The 22061-nt window shown below is 47.3% G+C and overlaps 1 protein-coding gene across 1 annotated transcript in view; it reads right to left on the bottom strand.

Moving 5' to 3' along the window:
• Positions 1 to 2238, bottom strand: part of XYLT1 (xylosyltransferase 1) — a 284392-nt gene extending 282154 nt beyond the window's left edge. The window contains exon 1 of the mRNA XM_045542679.1: positions 1882 to 2238. Within this exon, the coding sequence (XP_045398635.1) occupies positions 1882 to 2238 (357 nt within the window). The remainder of the gene's footprint in view (positions 1 to 1881) is intronic.
• Between the last annotated feature and the right edge of the window lie 19823 nt (positions 2239 to 22061).

The following is a 22061-nucleotide window of genomic DNA, read 5'->3' as shown; positions in this document are numbered from 1 at the left end:
GCTGCTGGAACTAGAATTCCAAAAGGAATAAAAAACGAAAACGGCATCCACCCACCCACTTCCCCAACTGCAAATCCCTCCGTGACCGAGCCGGGATATGAGAGAATAAGACACTGAGCCGAACACGCCAAGCAGGGTTGTGCATCGATGCCCAGAACGTCGGGACCAATGAAGAAATCAGCCAGCCCGCCTCCTTCCCTCTCTTCATTTGTTGCAACAGGTGGTATGTGCACCCTCAAGGCACCTCCTGAACCCCATCTGAACCCCAAATGCAAAGCGTACAGTAAGTCCCATGCCACCCCCATGTCCAACCTACACATCCCTACACTGGGACAGCAAGACATGCTCCATACCCTCCCCCTCCAAACTCCCAGTAGGTCTCCGAATGCAGAAAGAACTTCTAACTGCATTTCTGCCGAAACACATCACTGTCAACTCCAAGAGTTCAAAGGCAGTGTCTTGTAAAGAAGAGGCCGCAGGACGTTGGGAATGTTCTGGTTCTCCGTCAGGAATCTCACGCCACTCTCCTCCCCACAAATGAGGGAAAGATCTCTCCCTGCTACCCACACAGCAACATGAAATGCCATCACATCACGTCTCCGGGCCGGCTCAGCCCGCGGACACAAAGGACGGCACTCCAGCAGAGAGGGCTGCACAGTCTCCAAAGAAGTTTAGCAGATCAGAAAGCATCACGCTGCGGATGGAGGCAGCCTTCAGGGAGGACTCCGAACGTGAAAAATGATAGGGACAGGCATTCAGTCCTAAGGAGCCTGAAACCACCCCCCTGGTGTCCAATATCCTTTAGGAGCTAGGCAAATCCCAGCAGGCAAGTGGCATGATGAAGATTCGGACAGAAACACGACACGCTGGCTATGCCTTAAGGCAGAAGCTCACACCCGAGGGGAGCTGACATCCTGGCCCAGACTTGGGGACTCTGACCTCCTGCCTCATGTGCTCCTAGCTCAGCAGGCTCAGCGAGGCAGCCCAGAGGAACGTGGAAGGTATCCCTGGAGAAGTTGGGGACAAGGTAGGAAGGCAAGTCAGCTCCCCACCCAGCCACCCAGGTGGTCCCAGATCTGCAGAAGAAACAGTTTCAAAACCCTGACTGTTCACACCCAAAGAAGGCAACGAAAACCCACAGAAGCAGATGCCGTGACAGTGTGGTCGGACACACAGCTGGTGACTGGAACCGGCCACACACAAGACAGAGAGACAGAGATAACCAGGGAGGAGAAGGGGCCATGCCCTGAAACTGGAGATGGCTGGGAGGCAAAGCCAGAGAGGGCACGGGCGACCAAGGTTAGGGACAGGGAAGGTGAAGACGGAGACTCAAACATCCAGACAAGAGAAACAAGAGACCCAAAGTGAGACCAGGCACCCAAGACTGGTCTCCAATCAGGGACGTGGTCGGGGGCTCGGACACCCATCCCAGACCCCATCGCAGGCCAGGAAAACAGAGGCTGGGCTGTCTGCACCCAGCTCGGCAAAGCCCACAGAGATGCTGGGCGAGAAGCACCCGGGAGCGGAGGCTGAGGCTCCGGCACGATCCCGCACGCAGGCGGGGAGCGAGGCGCCGACACTCACGCACGGAGCCAGCCGGGGTGCCCCGCAGGAGTGATGTGAAACGGGAACCCGGCCAGACCCCGGAACCCCCAATGCGCCTTCTCCGGAGATAACTTCCCCCAGACCCCAAGGGGCAGTCCTCGGACTCCGGAGGGGGCAGCCCACGACCCCACCCGCCTTCCAGGGCGAAGGGATGTGGAGTCGGCAGGCTCGCAGAGTCCCAGGCTGATGACCGGGACTCAAGGGCTGGGGGGCGTGGGGTTGCTGCTGCCGGCCTCCCTCCCTCCACGCGGGGCGCGAGCCCAAAGGGCATCTTACCAGCGCCCCGGCAGGCGGTGCCCCCCGGCTGGCCGGCTGCTGCGCCCGGGCTTCTCCGGGGCCGCCTCCTCTCGCCCGCGCCGGGGGCCCCCGTCCGCCGCCGCCGCCGCCGCCGCCTCCTCCGCGGGCTGCGACCGGCTCAGCGGGCAGGTCCCGGCGCTCCCGGCGCGGGGCCGGGGCCGGGGGTGGCTGCTCCGCGCCGCCGGCCGCTGCGCCCCCGCGGCGCTCCCCGGCCCCGGAATCGAGGCTGCTGAAATTCCACACGACCAGCGTCTGCAGCAGCAGCACGGTGAGCGCCGCGAGCAGCGCCGAGTGCGAGCGCCGGGCCAGCCTCCGGGCGCACGGCGCCGCCACCATCTTCGGAGCGCGGCGGGCGAGCGGGGCGCGGGGACCCCGGCGCGCTCCGGGCCGCCCCCGCGCTCCCCGCGGCTCCCGGGGCCGCCGGCTGCCGCTCGGGCTCCCGCTCGGGCCGCCGCCGCCGCCTCGATCGCCTCTGCGCCTCCTCCTCCGCCGCCGCCGCCGCCGCCGCCTCCACCGCCGCGGCGCGGAGTTTTCAGACGGGCAGGGACCCGGACGTCACCAGGAGGAGGGGAAGGCGGGGAGGCGGGAGCGGGGAGGCCGCGCAGGGGGGCGCCGGGCGCGCGCTCGGCCCGGGGCGCGCCTCTAGCCCGCGCGGCTCCCCCCGCCCCACGCCCTTGTCCCCGACTTGGGGGCGGGTGACCCAGAAGGGGCCCGGGGAGGGGGGGGGGCCGCGGGCCGGGGGTGGAGAGGGCGGGGCCTGGGGGCGGAGCCGAGGGAGGAAAAGGAGGAGGGAAGGAAGGCGGTGGGGGTGACCCAAGACGACGGACGCCCCCAGGACAAGAGTAGGAGTAGGGTGGGGAGACGGAGACGACTCCTGCGGCCGAGAAGAAGCGGCGGGGCAGGAGCACAGGGCAGCTTTGGGTGACGGGGTGGCGCTCACGAGCGAGGGAGGTCAGGAAGACGGGGGTCCTGAGATCCTGTTTTCCATGGGGGAGGCAAGCTGGACGCACAGGAGCGAGGAAACTCCTCGGTGGCCCGGAGCTCGCGGTCCAAGGACCTTCCACGGGCGCGAGACGGGCTGGCAGGTGGAGACGTGCGAAACATTTCAGGAGTGTGTGAGCCACGCAAGGTCCCGGCTCACGCAGCCGGATCCCTGGATCCCGGCTTGAAGGGCTGAGTCGCTGGGAGTTAATCAGCCCATGCACTGTGAGTGACTCCTGAATCACACGCAATCCCAGTGCCAGCGATGTACTAAATGCTCGTTGAGTCACTTCTCTGGGCCCCGAGGACTCACAACCCAAGAGACTCTAAGCCCCGTTGGCAAGTAAGTGCTTTCGTGGCATAAGGAAGACCCATGGAGCTTCTCAACCTTCATGGACCGCAAGCCCCAAAGGCTGGCCCCTGAGCCGCCCACCCTGTCCTTTTTCCTGTCCATCCTCAAGTCCTGTCTGCACAGGGCCGGAACCTGCACAGCCCTGGGGAAACAGGGCTTACTTTGTAAAGTGGAGTCCTTCTCCATCCTGGCTGGTCTGTCCCGGTGACCTTGAGCCAGGAGGGCGAGGACTCCTCCCTGAGCCCGAGCTTCCTCCTCTATCCATGAGTTTTAGACAGAACGATCCCAGCAGACTCGAGTTTTGTTCCCAGCCTTCTCTGACTCAGTCTTTCCAGCCTTTCCCTCCACTGTCCTCTTGCCCAGGGCTTTACTGAGCTTATGGGATGGAGCTGATGTCCCATTCCGGACTTAGCCCTATGGGCATGCAACAGCAGATCAAATCCTCAGTTTGTGAACTGGGGGCTCGGGGTGAATGCTTGGATCTCGTCTACCGTGCTTTTTAACCTCATCCTATTCTTTAAGGTAAGAAAGTGGAGTATAAAGAGAATCCGCAGAGAATGAGGCAGGGAGTGGAAAGAGATGTTTCGTCCACTCTGCAGGCATCGCCAAACAATAACCTGAGGTCAGACACGGGGCCAGGTGCAGGGATCCAAAGCTGTGTAAGGCATAATCTCATCTTTAGCCAGATGCAGGTATGGGTCATTAAAACGCAGTGAGGTAGGCATCGCTGCAGAGACGTGCACAAAATACTCAAGGTTTATGAGGGTGGGACTGCAGCGGCCACCAAGAAAATGCTTTCTGGACCCATGTAACTAGCCAGCCCGCTCCTCTGGACTAGGAGTGAGAAATGCCTGCTAGTGGGGATTCTAAACTGCAGACTAGAGTCAGACTAGGCCAGAGAGGCCTTCCCTTTGGGCTCGGCACCTAACCAGGCGTGAGACAGAACAGAGGCAAGCTCTCAGGGCCACTGGTCTGGGGATATTTTGGTTATAAGTAATAAAGCCTGTTACTAATAGTAATAAGACCTATTCTGTCTTAAAAGCAGACTCCACTTGATCATGTCACTGAACATTCCAGAGTAAAGACTTCAGGTGAGGTTTGATCCAGCAACTCAGAACCATAGCCTAGGATCTGTTTTCTTTCCATCCCTCCTATGTGCCCACCACAGGATCTACTTTACCCTGGGGTTCTCTCTTCATGTCACAGATGTCTGGCCTCAGTTGCCGAGACTACTTGTACCCTTTGTTCATTTCTAGCCCAGGGGAAGGAGGGTCAGCATTTCCCAGGATTTCTCTCAAAGGTCCAGAGATTCTCTCGGATTAAACGAGAGAATCCACCCCTAGGACCAATCACTGTGGCCAGGGAGACAGAATGTGCTCATCATCTTGGCCAAAGTTCCATACTTCAACCCTGGCGCTGGGGTGACACCAGCTTCCCTGCAAGCACTGAGATGCTCCACAGAGGTCAGGGTCTGATGGGAAGAAGGAAGTGGGTACAAGGGGGCAAACCCCATCATCTTCCTGAGGCTACGTGACCTTGGGCAAGTCACCTTCTCTTCCAGGATCTCAGTGTATTTAGTGCCACATAAGGGGTTGGATGAGTTCCCCCTGAGACCTGTCACGTGACCAGAACTCTAAGGAGTTCTCAGGAGTGTCTAACCAGGGCTTCTCAATCCCGGCAGAGCCTGCTCTGGGTACTCTTGGCACCCCTGCCCTCTGGCCCATCTTTGCTTCAAGGTCTCTGCTGCATTTTCCCCCTAAGCAGATGGTATCTGCTTCCTCCATGTGACACACTTAACCACAGTCCTCTGGGGCCTCTGCTGTGGTTCAGCTCCCTCCAGGGCCACGGCTTAAGGAGTGAGGTTAAGGATCCGAGGCCCCAAGTCCCTCGAGAGACAGGGCTGTTTGTTTATCTCAACTCATAAAAAGCCATGCAAGAAAGAACTTTCAAATCTCCAGGCAAGTTACGGATGCCGTAAACAGCTCATGTGATGTTTTGAGGGTGAAAAATCACCCAGGATAGAAGAGGAGGAAGGCAAGCTTCTAGGGTCTCTGGGACCATCTTCCTGCCCCAAGACAGGCAGGACCGCGAGAATCTCTGGGTGAGGAGGCGTGGAAAAGATGAGACGGAACAGCAGATGTCTTGGAGTGGGAGGAGGTGAATTTTGCCATATCTGAAATGCACATCTCAGTAGGAGGGGGGTGCAGTTGGTTTGGGTAGTGCCAGAACCCCTGGGAGCAAGGGGTGGGTATTGTAAGTCTTCGCAGCCAAACCAAACAAAAGCTGCCACTTTGCACTAGGAGGGGCCCTGCTTTTGCTTCCACAGTGCCGCAAAGCCAGGCAGGCGGAGCTTCGTGTATAAGACAGAGCTCCAAGTGCTGCCTGACGCTCTGGCTGCAGCCCTGGCGACAGCCGCGAGATTCCTTAGAATTTTTAAAGCTCATTCAGTCATTCAACAAAGATGTATGGGACCCCATTATGTGCCAAGCATCATGCTGGGCAAGCGAAATATAGGTATGAAGAAGATTCCCTAAGGAACTTTTCTTTTAAAATATGGTTCCTTCTCTCACTTGACCAAGAGCCAGAGCTCTAAAGAAGTTTCTGAGCTGATTTGTGGGATTTCCTGCCCACCTCCACCCCAAATCTTGTTTCATCATCACTTTCCAGTGAAGGGAGAGTAAATCGGGGAACACAGAGTTGTCACACGGCACCCACCCCCCGCCCTGGGGCTATGAAGGACAGCAGGAGAAGAGGAGTCTTCACCCTCACGGGGCTGTCAGAGATGTCAGGGTCCAGACAGGCACATGGAGGGGACAGCCACAGCATAGTGTGGAGAATGGGTGGGAGCCAGATTGCCCAGGCTTGATTTCCAGAGCTGCTCCTTTTTAACTAGGATTTTTAGTGTCAGTTGTTTACCTCTAGGCCTCAGTTTGCTCATCTGTAAAATGGGGCAGATAATAATAGGGTCTTTCTCCTAGGTTTTTTACAAAGATTAAATGAGATAACCCATATAAAGGTATTTTCCACAGAGGCTGGCACATAGTAAGTGCTCAGTAAATGTCACATGGTATTTGTTTTATTAATAGAAGTAGGGCACTGTCAATGATGAGTGTCCAAAGGTATCAGAGGAAAAAAGGGGTAGTCAAGGAAGACTGCCTGGAGGAAGTAGCACTAGAGTCCTTGGACTTTGATAAAAAGACCACACGTACCCAAAGGGCCAGGATCTCATGTTGTTCATCTCTACTCTCTCTGGCACTCTGCCCAATCCAGGGCACTGGAGGAACTTTAGTAGTGGAATGAACACCAATCACAGGGGACAGGCAGAAGTGAGCCCGGGGTGCTGTGAGATCGGAACTCAGTGCTTACAAGTTCAAAGAACCTGGGTTCAAACACCATCTCAGCAACTTTTTAGTTGTGCAGTTTTAAGCGGGTTGCTTAACATCACCAAACCTTAATGTTCTCAACTGCAAAAGGTGAAGAAAAATAACACTTATGTTTTAAGGCTGAGGAAGGGGCAAAGAGATGGGGTATGTTGTATATAACAAGGGTCGTATGTTTTATCTAAAGTTGGCACTGACAAATGGCAGTGCTGAAGGAATGTTAGCCTGGTGGCACTGGTAGGCTGGTGTGTACAGAAATGTTCCCCCCTTCCCTCAAGTGGTTAGTCCTGCCCCAGGTGCCAGAAAGGGCTTGGCTTGCCTTCTGAATTTAAATAAAATTCAGCCTAAAGGTCAAATATAGTCAAATATATGTTTGGTGGAGTTTTTTGTTTGTTTGTGTTTTAATTAAATTTCAATCACACATCTGTTTCTTTTTGGCTTATTGGAGCCTGTTTTTACCCAGACTCTACAAATTGACCCTGAGTTTGCTCTTAAAAAATTAAAAAATTCCCCCTAGGCTTCACTTCTGCATCAAGACAGAAATCATAAACAGGCGGGTCACCTGCTTCTAAGTGACAGGGGAGAACTGTACACAGAACACCCTCCAGTCCCTAGGAATCGCTGACCCCTACAAGCCTTTGCAAGCACGAGGACGCCTGGCCACGCGGAGGGCAGAGGGGCCAGAATGCCGAAGGTCCCCCGGCCCCCACGGCGCCGGAAGCCATGGACTGGCCTCACCCTTACCCTTCTCCCCCATCCAAGAGAAAGAAAGTGCCTCTGATGGCACCACAGGCACAGGCAGGCGACAAACCCGCGCCAGATGCCCAGCTGTGCTTCTGCTGAAACCTGCAGGTTTCCAGACTAATCGTCTACCTAATGCATCAGCAGAGGGAGCTCTAGGTAGTAAATAACTTTCATCTGGCCGCCCAGTTTCCTGTAGAAGAGATCTGGAGACAGCAAGCAAAAGCGGGGTTCTCCATGGAGCTGGTGCCCGTTGTGTGTGCAAGGATGGGGGTGTGGGGGAGGGGCTGGGGGATACGAGGAGGAGGAGGAGACACCAGATGAAGAAAATCAGCAACCACCACACTGCTCACTGGCCTATCTGACCTCGGACTGACAGCCTTTACGCTACCCGCCCAACGCACTCATGTTCGAAAACGGGGCACAGTCTGGGTCCAAGTCTCAGACTATATTGGCAGACCTTTTCTTTTCTTTAAAATAAATGGTGATCGTGTGTGTCACTGGTGCCCAGTCTGGCCCCTGGGGCCACAGGCCTATGACTATGCCAATGACAAGGACGACAATGATGATGACGATGGTGATGAGAGTTAACATTGACTGAGCACTCGCTAGGTGCCAAGCCCTGTACTGCAGACTTCAACAGATCACATCCACCAAGTATTTATTGAGAACCTGCTCGATATTCAAGACGGTGCTCATGCCAGGGAGTCATGGGAATTCAACCATGAACAAGACACAGAAGTCCCCGCTGTCACGGAGCTTGCAGTTGCGTGGGGCAGACAAGCCAAGACAAATAAACAAAAATGTAAACGAGTGATATCAGAGAGCCGTAGGTGCTAGGAAGAAAATAAAAAGAGAGTGACCTGCTAGAGTGACCGGAATAGGACAAATTTAAACTGGCCGGGGAAGAGCTCCATCCAGGCAGTGACATTGGAGTGTGCCGTAACCTTCTCTGGAAACGCGACTGTTTGAGGAATCTGATTTCTTTTAAGCACCAAGGGTCATCTGTTGACTGAACAAAACACCCGTCGATCTATTTTTTTCAAATGTGTATAAATGCTGTTGTAATGTAGAAACAGAAAAATTCTGCTTAATTCGTTGCTGTTCTTTTGTCAGTTTGGATTGTCTCAGTGATTGATAAAAACTCAAATTATTTGTGCGGGCATAATGGGGGTCATGGAATGGTTTAGAAAAAAATCCAAAAAATGAAAGTTACAAATAGGACATCTTACCAAAAAAGATTGAGAGCAACTAAATGTGTTAAATCTCAATTTTTTTTTGTCCAAATACCTTTTATTTTATGAACTTTACCCTCTCAAAGGTTCTTTATGTCACAGATGCTTCTGTTTAGCCCTGTATCTTTAAGTTGGCAGGCTCAGCCCTGTAACCCCCAAATCACCTTCCCCCATCTTCTTTGTAGCCTCTGCTCTGTACCCTGATTTCAACCCATCCTGTACCAACTGCTAATTCCCTCAGTACCTCTCAAATCTTCCCTGCACACCTAAGGATCTATTCCAAAAAGGCTTAAGGAAAGCAGGGGTTTGTTGGAAGGCCATTTGATATGCCAGTCTGCTAGCTGTCTATTAAATGCCCATTCTCCCCTTCTTGTTTGGTAGAGAATTCCAATTTTGGGGGGTGTAATGATGTGCCCAAGTCAAAAGCAATGATTCCCACCCTTCCTGTAGGTAGGAGTGACTGGAAAGAGGACAGCTGACACAACTGGGGGAGCTCTCAAGAAATCATTTGGGGAGTAGGTGCTAAGTAAGTCAGGATGAGTGCCTTTTTGTCCCTTGTCACTCCCATTCTTTCTGGCTGGAATACAGAAAGGACAGCTGGAACTCCAGCAGCCATCCTGTGACCATGAGGATAAAGGCCAGTGCAAGAGTCAATGAGTCAGAACAGCCTGAGTCCCAGATGCCCAGGTGATGTGCTGTTTCTAGCCCACCCTTGGACTTTTCTTTGAACCTGAGAATGACCCCTGCATCAGTGGAAACCACTCCAGCTGGGATTCTGTTTCTGCAGCTAGCACAATGAGGCATCTGATGGAACCGAACAGTCTAACTGAAAGAAGGTCAGGGATAAAGCTAGGCCTTGGGAAGAGCTGGAACCAGAGCCCAAAAACCACACAGTCTTTTCTATTTCTTGCTTCTGCTTCTCTGTGCCTTCTTGATTAATTCTCCCCTCGTGGCAGAACCACGCCCTCCCTGTGGTAAGAAGTACAGCTGCCACAGCTCCTGAGTGCCACGCCCCCCAGGCACCATGAGAGCTATGACCAGAAGCCCAAGTAGACCCTCGATGCTGCCCGGGTCGTGCTGCACTTGGCTGGTCCAGTCACTCTCCCACACCAAAGCCACAGAGTTCTCATTCCCCTCCAGCCTCTGACCTTCCTCCTCCTTCCTCACTTGCCTAAGACTTCGATTTCTAGGTCCCTGAGGGACGGGACAGCCAGCAGAAGAGAGAGCACACAAGTGCCCTCCGCCTCAGCTCCAGTTGTCCTGCGTGGGTGGCACTGACTGTATTTGCAGGCAAACTTTCCAGGCTCGGGGTTGAGGCTCACTCTTCCATTTGCCAAGGAGGCCCCACCCTCTCTCACCTATTTGCAGACCTCACTCTGACGCTTCCCTCTTCTCTTTCCTTCATCATCCGCTTTCCTGTCTGTGGCTCATTCCCTCCAGCATTCAAACTTCCTACTATTTCTCTGATTAAAAAAAAAAAAAAAAGTCCTCTCTTGGCCCCAATCCCTTCTGCAGCTTCAACTTCATGTTTCTGCTTCCTTCACAGCAAAACTCCTCAGGAGTTGTCTAACTATCTGCAATTCTTCCTTTCCATTTTCTTTTAAATCCCCTGAACACACACACAGACTGCTCTTAAGCCACCAGTGGCCTCATGCCTGGATTCAACAGTTCCCTGACTCACTGCAGCAGTCGACACAGTTGCTCATCCCGTCCTCCTGGGCACCCTGTATCTCTGTGGCTTCCAGGATGCTACTCTCTGCGTTCCCTCCTATGTCACAGCTGGTCCTTTTCAGCTTCGGTTAAGTCCTCCCTTCCATCTTTCCCCAGTTTTCAGTGTTGGCTTCTCCCAGGTCTTAGTTCTATGACTTTTCCTATCCAGAGGCGTGGTGTTAAAAATCCTCTATACGCTCAAGACTCATTAATTTATATTTTCCAGCGTGTCCTCTTCCCCTGAACTCCAAACTCATGCACCATTGCTCTCTCAACATCTCTGCTTACATGTCTAATAGATATTGCAGTCAAGAGCTGTGAAGCGGCTGGAGATTTGACCCCACCTGTAAGGTGACAAGATATTGTCCCACAGTTTCATGGACGCTGGCCGAAGACACGAGACTCCTGGGTCCGAGGCAAAGAGCTTTCCTACTCACTGCACAGCAGGCAGCGTGAGCTCCCTGACTGCATCAGTTCCTCTTGCCCCCCAAGTCCTTTGGGGCTGATGCAGAGGGGGCCCAGGTGGATGCTATGCATGTGGCTGAAAAACCCTGAGTTTAGGAAAACCACGTATTTTACAATGAGCTGCAAGCAAACCTGCTCAACCGTTGCCCCAGAGGGAGACATTATTGTTGTTAGTCTGAATGGCAAACAGATCTCCCCTCTGCCCCAGACGGAGACACTATCTCTACCTTCCCAGGGCTGATCGCTACACAAACGTAGGCTTTGTCTGCCTCTTGAAAAGGTCATCGAGAACAGAGAGCCGTGAGGGCTTTTCCTCCCAAGATGTGCAAAAACACAATCGATCCACGGAGAATCACTTCCCAACAACGTTCAACTTCTCACATTCAAAACAGAATTCTTGATCTTCCTCCCCAACTTGCTCCACCCAAAGCTTCCCGCATCAAGACCTTTCAGTTATTACAGCTCCTCTCTTCTGCTCACGGCAGACACACAATTCACCAGCAAATCCTGTTGGCCGTACGCTCAAAATATTTCCCAAATCCGGCTGTGTCTCACCGTCTCCGCGGCCATCACCCAGGGCCAAGCCACATCATTGCTCCCTTGACTCTGCAGTCACTTCCTAACTGGCAGTCCTGCCTCCAACTTGCCTCTCTCCACAGCAAGCAGAGAGAGCCTGATAACACCTAACCGCAATGTTGTCATTCGTTACTCTACTCAACAGCACCAAGTATGTCCCCATGTCTCTTAGAAGTAAAGCCAGCATCCATATGAGAGCCTGCAAGGCCCCCACTATCCAGCCCCCAGTATCTCTCTCATCTCCATGGTTACTCCCTGCCACTTTCCCTCATGCCCCTCTGTCACCCTGGCTTCCTTGACATTTCTTGAATTCACCAGGCAGGTGCTCACATCACATCATTGCCCTGGTTGTTCATTCTGTCCGGAATGTTCTTCACCCAGATGCCTGCCTGTCCCAATCTTCTGCGGATGTGTTGACTTCTCATTCAAGTCTTTCCTGACTATCCCGATGGAATCACAGTGCCCCAGCCAACACTGCCAACTACCTTGACTTTGCTCTGTTGTTTCCCAAAGCACTTACCACCTTTTACATAGAAATCACTTACTCCATTTATTGGTTTAAATCTGTCCCACCCCACTAGATTATAAACTCCATGAGGGCAAAGTTGTGTCTGCCTTGTTTAGCGCTAAGTGCTTGGCACATGGTTTTCCTTAATTTTTGTTGAACCAATGAATGAATCACATTCAAAGTCATAGTCCAAAGACATCTCAGCAAGGGGTGCTGATTACTCTGGCTCATGGGGGAGCGATCGACTCCAATTACAGGAAAAGGGTCACGTAAGGGGACAGAGGAACTATGTTAGCCATGTAGCGAGGTGGCCACTGGCAGAAGGGGGAGGCCAACCACGCCGCAGATGTCAGAATCAGGAAAACAGTTTGCAACAAGGCTCTGGATCCCAACTCCTCGGGTCTGAATCCTGCATCTACTTCTTACTAACTCTGGCATCCTGGACAGGTGGTTTCATGTTCTCGTTTCTTCTTCACCTCCCAAACTGGGAGAACACTGTACCCTCCTCCTCCTCCCAGGATTATCACGGGGCTTAAATAAATGAATTAACATTAGAAAGCACTTTAAGCAGCGCTGAGCACATTATAACACCAAGTACAAAACCCTAGAACTATTAGAAAAACAATGAGAACTTGATAAACTAAATACCTATATATGTGAAGAAATTCATATGCTTCTTTTCCATAGCAGGTAGATAAACAGAAATAAAAATAAGTAAAGACATGGAGAAATTGCATAGTGCAACCTACAAACTCAATTTAATAGATACATAGAGAGAAACATACTTAACAAAAGAAATTTACTATTTTCTTATATTCACGAAATCTATCATATACCTGGACATAAAAAAAGAAACAACCAATGAAATAAGGGATTTTTCTTAAGCCAAATTCTCGCTAATAATAATTCAATAATATTAGAAATACTGTATTATTTCATTTACTTTCAATAACCTAAAAATTGAGAAACACAATCCCAGACAATAAAATTCAATCTTTTTTTAAAGCAGGAAGTAAGAGAATACTTTATACCAAAATCTACAGAATACAACAAAAGCTGTAGTCAGAGAAAAATTAATAGGCTGTAATGCCTTCATTATAAATAATGACTAATAAAACAATAAAGGAATGTGTTATGAACCCAGGAGGTTAGAATAAGAACAAAATAAACTAAAAGAAATTCTAGGCAGAAAAATAATAATGGTAGAACGTAGATATAATGGAATAAAAAACACAAACAACAGAGGGGATAAAAAATCAGTTCAAAAGCTAATTTTTGGAAATACCAGATTAAACCCCCACAAGTCTGATTTAGGAAACAAGAAAGTATAGTTATCTGAAAAAGAAGACTTAAACAAAATTACAGAAGAGACGGAAAATGGAAGAGATTACCACATGCAATTCTATGGCAATACATTTGATAACCTAGATTAAATGGCTAACTGCTAGAAAAAAATATAAAACATAACCCAAGACAAAGCAGACAATGTGAAGAAACCAGTTATCAAAAAGTGATGTAAGATTTACCATTGAAAAAAACATTGAAATTCCTTATCAACTGGTCTGGGCCGTGCCAGCTATCAGCATCTTAAAGCAGCACTCCAGGGGATTCTAATGTGCGAGCCACAGTTGATAAAACCTGCTACAGAAAGTAATGGAGAACCTTTCAGTTCTTTAACACCATGGTCCCCAACCCCAGAGCCAAGGACCGGTGGAGTCCATGACCTGTTAGGAACCAAGCACACAGAAAGAGGTGAGTGGTGGTTGAACCAGCGAAGCTTCATCTGTATTTACAGCCGATCCCCATCCCTCAAAGGACCATGTAAGCTCCACCTCCTCTCAGATCAACAGCATGCATTAGATTCTCATTGGAGCCTAAACCCTACTGTATACACCACATGCAAGGGATCCAGATTGTGTGCTCCTTATGAGAATCTATACCCTGATGATCTGAAGTGGAGCTGAGGCTGTGATATTAGCACTGGGGAATGGCCGCAAATACAGATTATCATTAGCAGAGAGATTTGACTGCACAATAAATGCAACAGTCTTCAATCATCCCAAAACCTCCATCCCACTGCTCCTTGTCCGTGGAAAAATTGTTTCCCATGAAACCGGTCCCTCATGCCAAAAAGTTTGGGGACCACTGCTTTAAAAACCCAGTTCTGATAAAGATAGCACAAGAAAAGAAAACTATGCACAAATTTTACTTATGAATAAAAACAAATCTTTTGAATAAACTACTAGCATCAAAGGAAATCATGTATTATGACCAAGTATAGTTTATTCCAGGAAGTCAAGGATGGTTTGAATCAGGTAAAATATCAATGTAATCCATTAATTACATCAATGTATTTAATAGTAAAGATGAACTGAGAAACCATTTGATTACACTTAGTAGTTATTCCTAACAAATCACCAAGTAAACCACTGATAGAAGGCAATCACCTAAATATATTTTTTGAACAAAAAAACCTATTCAAAATGGCAAAAACTAAAGAATTTAGAGATTCTTATAAATGTATTAAGTAAAATAATCAATATAAGCATTGGAAAAGAAAAACTAAAACTCTTTTACTGATGATTTGTGTACTGTATTAGAGTTCTCCAGAGAGAAAGTATCAATAAGATACTATATAACAGATACAGATATATGAGAGGGGATTTATTAGGGAAATTGGCTCATACGATTATGGAGACTGAGAAGTCCCACGACAGGATGTCCACAGGCTGGAGACCGTGGGATGCCCAAAGCTGGCTCAGTTCAAGTCCAAAAGCCTCAGAACCACCAAAGCTGATAGTGCAACTGTCAGCCCGAGGCCAAAGTCCTGAGAACCCAAGGGATCCACTGTAGTTATGTCCTGGAGTCCCAAGTCTGAAGAGTCTGGGAGTTCTGATGTCCAAGGACAGGAGGAGGAGAGTGTCCCACTCTCCAAGAGACAGTGTCTTTGTCTCCAGAAAATCATTTACTCTGTTTTGTTCTATCCTGGCCTCTAGCTGATTGGCTGGTGCCTGCCCACAGGGAGGGTGGACCTTCACCACTCAGTCCACGGACTCACATGCCAATCTCCGCTGGAAACACCTCACAGACACGCCCACAAGTAATGCTTTATCAGTTCTCTAGATATTCCTAAATCCTCTCAAGTTTACCTAAAATCAACCATCACATGGACTAAAGAAACCTAATTGACTCTAGCGAAAAAGAAAAAAATAACCCCACTAGAATCAATGAAAGTATTCGTAAGGAAATCGGAAACAATAAAAGTATACAAATATCAATAACCTTTGTCTATACTAGCAATTAAAACCTTGAAATAAGTATGAGGGAACATTAGATGGAAAAATATTCTAGTCACAATAGCACAAACTACAAAATAACTTGGGAAACCACTTAAGAAGAAAGACTCAGAAATTATAAAAAGAAAACTTTTTTAAAAATAATCTTCAAAGCCTCACTGAATTTCATCAAACAAGATCCAAGCAAATGAATATAAATACTAAGTCTTGAGTGGGAAGGTTCACATAAAATATAAATCAATAAAATTAACTTCAAATTCTAGTATCAATTAAAATATCAATAGCTTGCCTTTAATGGTGGAGAAAAAGGAGATTTAATTCAACAAATGCAATAAGAAATGCCCTAGAATAGCCAAAGGAAATAAACACAAACATACAAACATATATGCAAGACAGGTATACACTTAACCTCTGTCAGAATATAGCATAATCGTCAAACATAAACAAATAAATATGGCACTGCCAGTTTAGGAATAGAAACAAATAAATCACTGTTAGAGAACTAAGGGACAGTATTTGAAACCATTGGGGAAATATAGTTTATTTGAAGCATGCTTTTAGCCCAACTGATTTTCTACTGGAAGAAAATAATATTGGGCTCCTATCTTATGTCATGTACAAAAAATTTCCACATGGATTAAAGTCTTGAATGTAAATAAAACAAAAAAAACTTCAGAAGACATAAAGAAAGAAAGTAAAAAGTGGCAGCTTTTAGGAATGAACTACGAGAGGAGGTGGTGCAGTTAGGGGAAGCTTGAGAGAGGAGATGATTTTGAACAAATCGAGGCTTGTAAACCAGGAAACAATGAGGAAGACGTGTAGCACAGTGAAAACATTAGCAGCACCTTGGACCACTGTTCAGCAACATCAACAAATAAAGCACTGATTCATGCTACCATGTGGGTGAGTTTCAAAAACATCACTATGCTAAGGAAAGGAGCCATACACAAAAGATCACATACCGTATGATATTATTTATATGTAATGTCCAGAATAGGCAAATTTTTTTTTTTTTTGAAACAGAGTCTCACTCTGTCACCCAGGGTAGAGTGCAGCAGCATCATTGTAACTTACAGCAACCTCAAATTCCTGGGCTCTAGCAATCCTCCTGCCCCAGCCTCCTGAGTAGCTGGGACTATAGGCACCCCGCACAATGCCCAGCTAATATTTTTCTATTTTTTTGTAGAGACGGGGTCTCACTCTTACTCAGGCTGGTCTGGAACTCCTGACCTCAAGCAATCGGCCTCCCAGAGTGCCAGGATTACAGGTGTGAGCCACCACACCTGGCCAGAATAGGCAAATCTACTGACAGTAGATTAGTGGTTGCCAGGGGCGGGGAGAGGGAAAGAAAATAGAAAGTGACTGCTAACGCCTACGTGGTTTCTTTCACGGGCAGTGGGAAGTACCTAAAATTAGATTGTGATAATGGTTGCACAACTCTTTAAATGCACCAAAACAGGTGAATTTTTATGGCATGTAAATGATATCTCAATACAGCCATTAAAATGTTAATGCCAGTAAACCTACATTTTTTATTAACTATATAAAACATAGGATATCTTATTCCACCAAGGACATAAACTACAGCCTTCTCTGCTACATACCACTTCAAATAGGTCAATTGTCAGAATCTGAAATGGGAGATCAGTAAACTGCCATCATCTCAAACTTGAAGGGTGCCTGTGACCACCTTAGCAAAGGTATGTGTGGCGATTAAATACGCCGGCTCCGGATGCAGACCACACTGGGTTCAAATCTCATTTCCGATACTTACGCCCTGTGTGGCACATGGCCTCAGTTTCCTTATCTGGAAAACGGGGAGAGGGTTACTGTAAGAATGAAATGAGATAATACATATAAATGATTTCGGTAATCTCTGGCATACAGCGGTTCCTCACTCAATGTGAGGGTGATGATGATGGTGGTGGTGATGAAGATTAGAGCAAAGAATGAGAGGAGACTAAGAGATATATTCATTTTTGTTCATTATACCTTTTATTATGTATATTTGCATATATGGACATTTCATTTTAAAATGCACACTATTACCCATGCTGAGTTGTCATTTGACAAATTAATTATGTAAAATTCCACAGTTGCTAGAAAGAGGAAATTGCTGGCTGCTCCCAAAGTCATTTACAAACTGGGTAGAAAATACATATACAACCTTTAAACTTTCTCATCAGTATACCAAGGACAGATGGAAGGGGCCTAAGTGCCATTTGTGGAGTTAGAAAAGCACCCCTCCCTCCCCCAGGTTTTCTTTCAAAGACAGTGGAAACACCACTTAGAAGTTTGCTTTGGGAGAGACCTCCGGTGTGCTGAGGTGTCACACCTGTGGTGCTGAAGGAAGATGTTGCTGTAATCTAACCCAAGGATAGAGATATGGGTCAGAAAAGAAACTGCTAATTTTTTAGGGCAAAGAAGATGTGTTTTTCTGTGGGCTATTAACTGTTTAAAAATCATACCATAAAAGGGACTCTGTGGTCCTGGAAATGATCCATATCTTGTTATTGGTAGTGGTATGCTGGGGTACACATACGTAAAAATTAGTTGAGCTCTATACTTAAGATGCATATACTTTACATATTTTATATCTCTTGGAGAGAGAGAGAGAAAGAGAGATGGGAATCTAACCCAAGGAAACACTCCTATATGCAGACAAAACCTTATATGCAAAGATAGTTATCATAGCTTCCTTGCAACAGCAAAACTTCAGAAACAATCTAACTTTGAACAGTATTGTCTAATAGTTAATTATATTATGGCATAGCCACTAATTGAAATATTTATGCAACAACTAAAATGTTTGTGGAGAGCCTGCAAAAACATGGAGAAATGCTACGTTATAAAGTTAAATGAAAAAAAATGAGGAGATAAAATCTTTACGTATAATACACAAGCATAATTATACTAAAATATGCATAGAAAAATGATAAGAGAGAAATATCCCAGACTTTAATACTGACCATCTTTGGGTGGTGAATCAGTGGATGATTTGGTTTTCTTTTGAATTTTCTGCATTTATGATAAATATGTTTACCTTTCATAATTGCATGAACATAATTATTACTTTTAAGTTTACAATAGAAGAAAGCAAACCAGGAATCAATCTCGCAGTGATTAATGGCCTGGGATGCTTGCAGTTGCAGACTTGATGTCACTTGCTGGTCTTTGTGCTTTAAAAGGGCAGTCATTCCTACAGCTAAAACCAATTTCCTAAGGAGATCACCATCAAGCTTGGCATTATAGCTCTGTTGAAGCCTCCTGACATACCGTTTTGAGATGTGCCTCCTGGTCAGAAAATAGTTGGCTGTGTTCTACCAATTAAGGATTTCCCCTTCATCACCAAAATAAGCTCTTCAGATAACTTATACTTTTGGGAAGTTTCTGTGCAGCCAGCACTAGATAAAAATTCTGTTACTAAAGGAGTTTTAATCTTCCAAGATGAGATCATATCAATATACAGTTGTCCTTCAGTATCTGAAGGGGATTAGTTCCAGGACCACCCCCCTCAGATACTAAAATCCACAGATGCCCAAGTTCCTTATATAAAATGACATAATATTTGCAAATAAATTACACACATCCTCCTGTATACTTTAAATCATCTCTAGATTATTTATAATACCTAATATAATGTAAACACTATGTAAATAGTTGTGCTGTATTTTTTATTGTTACTTTTCAATTTTTTTCCTGAACATTTTCAATGCGTGGTTGGTTGAATCCATGAATATGGAATTCATGGAAATGAAAGACTGACTGTATGTATTTTCAGGGGAGGCTCCTTTGTACCTAAATTTATGAGCATGCCAAGTAACCTCCAAAATCTTCAACTACTAAAGAAAGATCTTCATTTTAAGAGGAGGAACTTGGAGGAATTTGGGCTTCATCTTTGAACAAGCATGTCTGATGAAGAAGCAGATGACGGCACCATTAAATAATCTCACTGCACTTACCCGTAGTCATCCATTTATTAAGTATTTATTGAGTACCAGACCTTGTGCTAAACTCCATTATTTTTAAGCTTACACTAGGGGTTGGCAAACAACTTTCATCCTGCATGCCAAATTTGATCTGTTGGTAGTGGTGGCCTAGAGTGCTCTGCGGGAAAAGATTCTGGGACTGCATCCAAACTCAAATGAGAAGAACAATGAGCGATTGGTAATGTCTGCCCTTCTTGCAGAAAGGGAAACGGTGGTGTCTATGCCATGCGTTTGCCAGGCCTGCTGGGTTTTTTAATGACGGTCTCTCAAGCCTTGACACATGCTCTATTTCCTACAGGTTGAAGGAACCAAATTTCTATCCAAGTTAACATCACTGGGGAAGTGCTAGCAGAAGAGGATAAAGACAGTAAGCATTTATTGGCCATCGGCTACATTCTAAACCTTGTACAGGTCTCTTTACATATACTGAGTCATGTAATCTTTAGACTATCCCTTTGAGGTAAGCGTTCTTATCTCCCTTTTACAGATAAGGACCTATGCGAAGAGAACTGAAATAACTTTGCAAATCAGTCACAGCAGAATTACTCTTCCATCCAATGAGGCTTAATGTGGAACCAAATATGATAAGACAGTGTCCCCCTTTCAGAGGTCATAAAATTAATTCTACTAATTTTTGATAATTGCTTTAGTTAAATGGGTCCCTTTGGAGAGATATTCAATCTGGCTTGTTCATCGAGACAAAACGAGGCATGGTCTTTCCCACTTTCTGCCCATTCCCATGCAGACGGAGTGGCTGGTGTCATTCGCTGAGGGTGGTACTCATGTCCCCCAGGCAGCAGGATCACAGTATCTTGATCCTGGCTACAAAAGCACACTCTGCGGATGACCGCCCAGCAGATTCAACTGACCCTCTTTTTCAGTCTGGTTCAAATGTCTGTGATTATTTGGTGGAGCAGTTGTCACCCCACAGAATTACATATAATTACAGATTTACTCTGTGCCAATTCCTCTGCTCAGGGCTCCAGCTGCACTATTGTATTGCATCCTCACGCTATCCCTAGAATAGAGGTACCATGGTGATCCAGATTAAGCACATGTGAAATATGAAATGTCAGGGTCAAATAACTTCGTCAAAGTCACATCACTAGTAAGGTAGAGCCGAGACTCCACCCCAGGCAATCTAACCCCAAAGTCTATGGCTTACCCTCAATTTAAACTGTTTAACCAACTTTTGGTTCTAACCAGTTTCCAGTATGTCTCCCCAAGTGGGGAGCAGAGACAAAGATTGGAGGGGAAGTAATCTATTAGAGTGGAGACCCCTGCCAACACCAGAAGGGGAGTGGGAAAGGGAGGCAGGGAAGGAAAGGAAGCCAACCTCATCATGCAGGTTACCGCTAAGGGAAGGGGGAGTCCAGTAGTGCTTGGAAAACTCTTGGTAATGGCATACAAAATGCACCCCCCAGGCAAGGGAGCTGAGGCATTTATACACCGACTCCCAGGAGTTAATGGTTGAGGGCTGCTCTCAAGGGATGTGAATTCCCTGGCACTTCAAGTCGGCCACACAAGTGGACAGAGTGGACTCTGGTGGCCGGAAAGAGCCCTTAGACAAAGAGCTCTAGGACTGGAGGTGGACCCCAGTGCACTGGCACAGAAACACGGGGCCCAGGGCATCAACGACTGCCCCACGTCTACCTCCACTTCCCTCCTCTTTTTTTCAACAAACACGATCGAGGTACAAATTATAGACCATAATATTTACCAATTTTAAGTGTACAAGTTAACAATTTTTAGCAAATTTACTGAGTAGTGTGACCATCCAACATAATCCATTTTTTAGAATATTTTCTTCACCCGAATAATATCCCACACACACATGTACAGTTAATCCCTGTCCCTACTCCTACTCCCAGCCCCAGGCAACCGCTAATCTACCTTCTGTCTCCATAGATTTGCCTTTTCTGGACATTTTATACACATGGAATCATACAGTATGTGGTCTCCTGTGTAAATGAGAAAGTCCCTCTCTCCAAATGGCTCCAGTTGCAGAAGGGAAGTAAAAGAAAGATGAGCAAGTACCCAGCGACTAATTTCTCTCTGTGGGAGGTGGGGACATTCTAGATGAAGCAGACAATGACTGTATTACAATGAGCAATTAAGAGACACCCCATGCTTTGCCTGGAACCTCGTCTTCCCCAGGATGCATTTGCTCATACAAGTTTTGAGCGGATATATTTTAAAGGTATCCTTTCAACACAAAGGACTAGTAGGCAGTAAGCTGTTGGTTAAGGAGCCTTGAAGCCCAGTAAACTATTAACCCCAGCATCGAAACGAATGGGACTGACTTAGGAACCCCCGTGTTGTTCAGCAGATCGAATAGTGTCTGATAGTCTCAGGAGCTGAGGAGGGTCAGTCTTTGGGAGTGAGTGATGTGCAGAGGGATCTCGGTTTCTAAACTAGCTCGCCAATCCCTTCATAGTTTCCCTCCTGTCCTTGCAGGAATTAGTAACATGGAAGAAAACTTGGTGGAAGGCAACAAGGTCAGAACAAGTGGCCAACTGGTCAACCACTATGCAGCCAGTAGAGCTGCCATCAAGGGTCCTGAAGCCTCCTGCCACACATACTTGTGTCTGTTGGGTAAACTGGTCACAGTTTCCCACAAAGGGGGGCGTAATTCACTCATGACTGTCTGTGGAAACAACCACTGGTAAATGCAAGCGGGATGTGGGATGTGGGATGTGGTCCATACCGACTCGCCCAAAGCTGACTTCAACCTTGCTGTTGAAGGTCAATGTCTTCAAGCTGCTCCTGGTCCTTGATCCTGGACTGACCCAGAGAGTAGAATTTGACTATTGCTCCTCACCCCCTTTGTCCCTTTGCATTATGAACAAATTGAGGAATAAGCACAGGGACAAATGACTGGCCACAATATCAGCTGTTCTGGTGGTAACAGTGGGCTGGAAAGTGT

This window comes from Lemur catta, chromosome 2, assembly GCF_020740605.2.
Source record: "Lemur catta isolate mLemCat1 chromosome 2, mLemCat1.pri, whole genome shotgun sequence".
Classification (NCBI taxonomy): domain Eukaryota; kingdom Metazoa; phylum Chordata; class Mammalia; order Primates; family Lemuridae; genus Lemur; species Lemur catta.
Note: the sequence above shows the minus strand (reverse complement) of the source record. Positions and strands in the feature narration are given on the sequence as shown.